The sequence below is a fragment of the Tupaia chinensis genome, unplaced genomic scaffold (assembly GCF_000334495.1).
Source record: "Tupaia chinensis unplaced genomic scaffold, TupChi_1.0 Scaffold142716_1, whole genome shotgun sequence".
NCBI classification, from domain to species: domain Eukaryota; kingdom Metazoa; phylum Chordata; class Mammalia; order Scandentia; family Tupaiidae; genus Tupaia; species Tupaia belangeri.
The window spans coordinates 584,632-586,260 of record NW_006202562.1 but is presented as its reverse complement, the minus strand read 5'-3'; the positions used below and the strand labels follow the sequence as shown (position 1 = coordinate 586,260).

The following is a 1,629-nucleotide window of genomic DNA, read 5'->3' as shown; positions in this document are numbered from 1 at the left end:
GAGCAGGCAGCTCGGCCTCCAGGCCCAGCAGGTCGGTGATGGCAAAACCCCGGGGGCGCGAACTCGTGGGAATACCGCCTGGCACCAGCGCCCTGCTCCTGGCGCGCCCGTCGGAGAGCGCATCCCGGCCGGTCATGGCTTCTCAGCTGGCAGGCGTGACCCTCTCTGGGTCCCCTCTGCGGAGGGGACCCAGCTCAGAACACGCTTTATACGACTGGGCTGCCGGTCGGGTACAGAAGGCAAGATGTACTCCAATCAGCCTGGCGCGGGCGCGTCACCGCTCAGCTCCGGACCCCAAGAGATAGCGACGCCACCAGTTCCCCTCCCCTTGGTCGCCGCCCCCGCAGCTGCAGTCCCCTCAGCCACCTCCTTCTCTCTTCTCTCCAGCTGTCCCCTTGCCCAGTCCACCCCCATTCTCGGGTAGGGGGAGAGAAGGGTAGGGACACATCTGGGTATGAAGGCCCCATGCCCCCAGGCCCTGAAGCCTCCCTGAAAGGACCATAGAGACCTAGGGCCCATTTCCAGCCACATCTCCACCTTATGACCAGCCAGCCCTCCAACTCCACTGCGGACCCAGGAAGACCTTCCCAGAAAGCCACAGGGGGAGAGGCCCCAAAGGCAAGAAGTAACCACTGCACTCCTGCCGGGACCCACTCCCCAGACCTTAAGGGCGCCTGAAGGGAGAGCTGAGGGAAGGACAGGGGTAGAGGCAGGAGTGGACTGGACAGGGCTAAGGCTAAGAGGATGGGGCAGGGCTCTAGGCTTATCAAAAACACGGGGGCCCTGTGACATTTGAATCTCAGATAAACAATGAAGACTTTAGTACAAATATGGACCACGTTCAGGCAGCAGCCCTGGGGCAGGAGATAAACTAGGATAAAAGAGGGTTTGTGTATTCAGGCGTGGCCCCTTTACCAGGGCTAACAGATTATTGTCCACTTTTGTGATTATCCAAAGAGAGCCTGATTTTCAAGTGAAGCACTCGCTGGTGTTTGTCAAAGTTCCTGTCTAACAAAGCACGTGGGTGTGGGTAAGGCGCTCCTGGCTCGGCTTTGAACCCACCCAACCTCACCGCTGGAGCCCTGTGCTCTTCCCAAGTAGGGAACATAACCGGAGACAGCAGTCAGGCCCTCCCCCAGGTCCCAACAGAGCCAGGCCAGGCGAGGCCGCCTGGGCAAGAGCAGGCTCCCAGAGTTGATTCGGCCAAGCCCAAAGTGGGTCTCCCGCTGGCTGCTAAACGTCCAGATTAAACGGGGGCTTCCAATGAAGATAATTACGAGAGGCTGCGCATTAACTTTCCATTATTAAAGGGAGGCCCAAATCCCCCTGGGCAAGCTGCTCCCCGGATTAGCAGAACAATAACTTTCCTCTGGCTTCACTGTCCTTTGAGTCGCTCTGAGTGGGGCTTCAGACATCCATGCCCATTTCGGCTCCCCCAGATAAAGCTCCCCAAATGTGTATGTGTAAGTGAAGACATTAGGGGTATAGCACCTGCTTCCCCTGCTTTTTGCCCAGCAGCACAAGTCTTTGTAAACCCACTTCGTGGGTTGCCATTTAGGGAGATGTTTAAGATTCCAGCCCTTTGCAACCTGGGACGCAGCAGGCTCTAATGTGTCCCACCGGATCCCT

General features: G+C 57.9%; 1 protein-coding gene across 1 annotated transcript in view; it reads right to left on the bottom strand.

The window, feature by feature from the left end:
- VSX1 (visual system homeobox 1) overlaps positions 1 to 136 on the bottom strand; it is a 6,529-nt gene extending 6,393 nt beyond the window's left edge. The window contains exon 1 of the mRNA XM_006163655.3: positions 5 to 136. Within this exon, the coding sequence (XP_006163717.1) occupies positions 5 to 136 (132 nt within the window). The remainder of the gene's footprint in view (positions 1 to 4) is intronic.
- Positions 137 to 1,629: the final 1,493 nt, after the last annotated feature.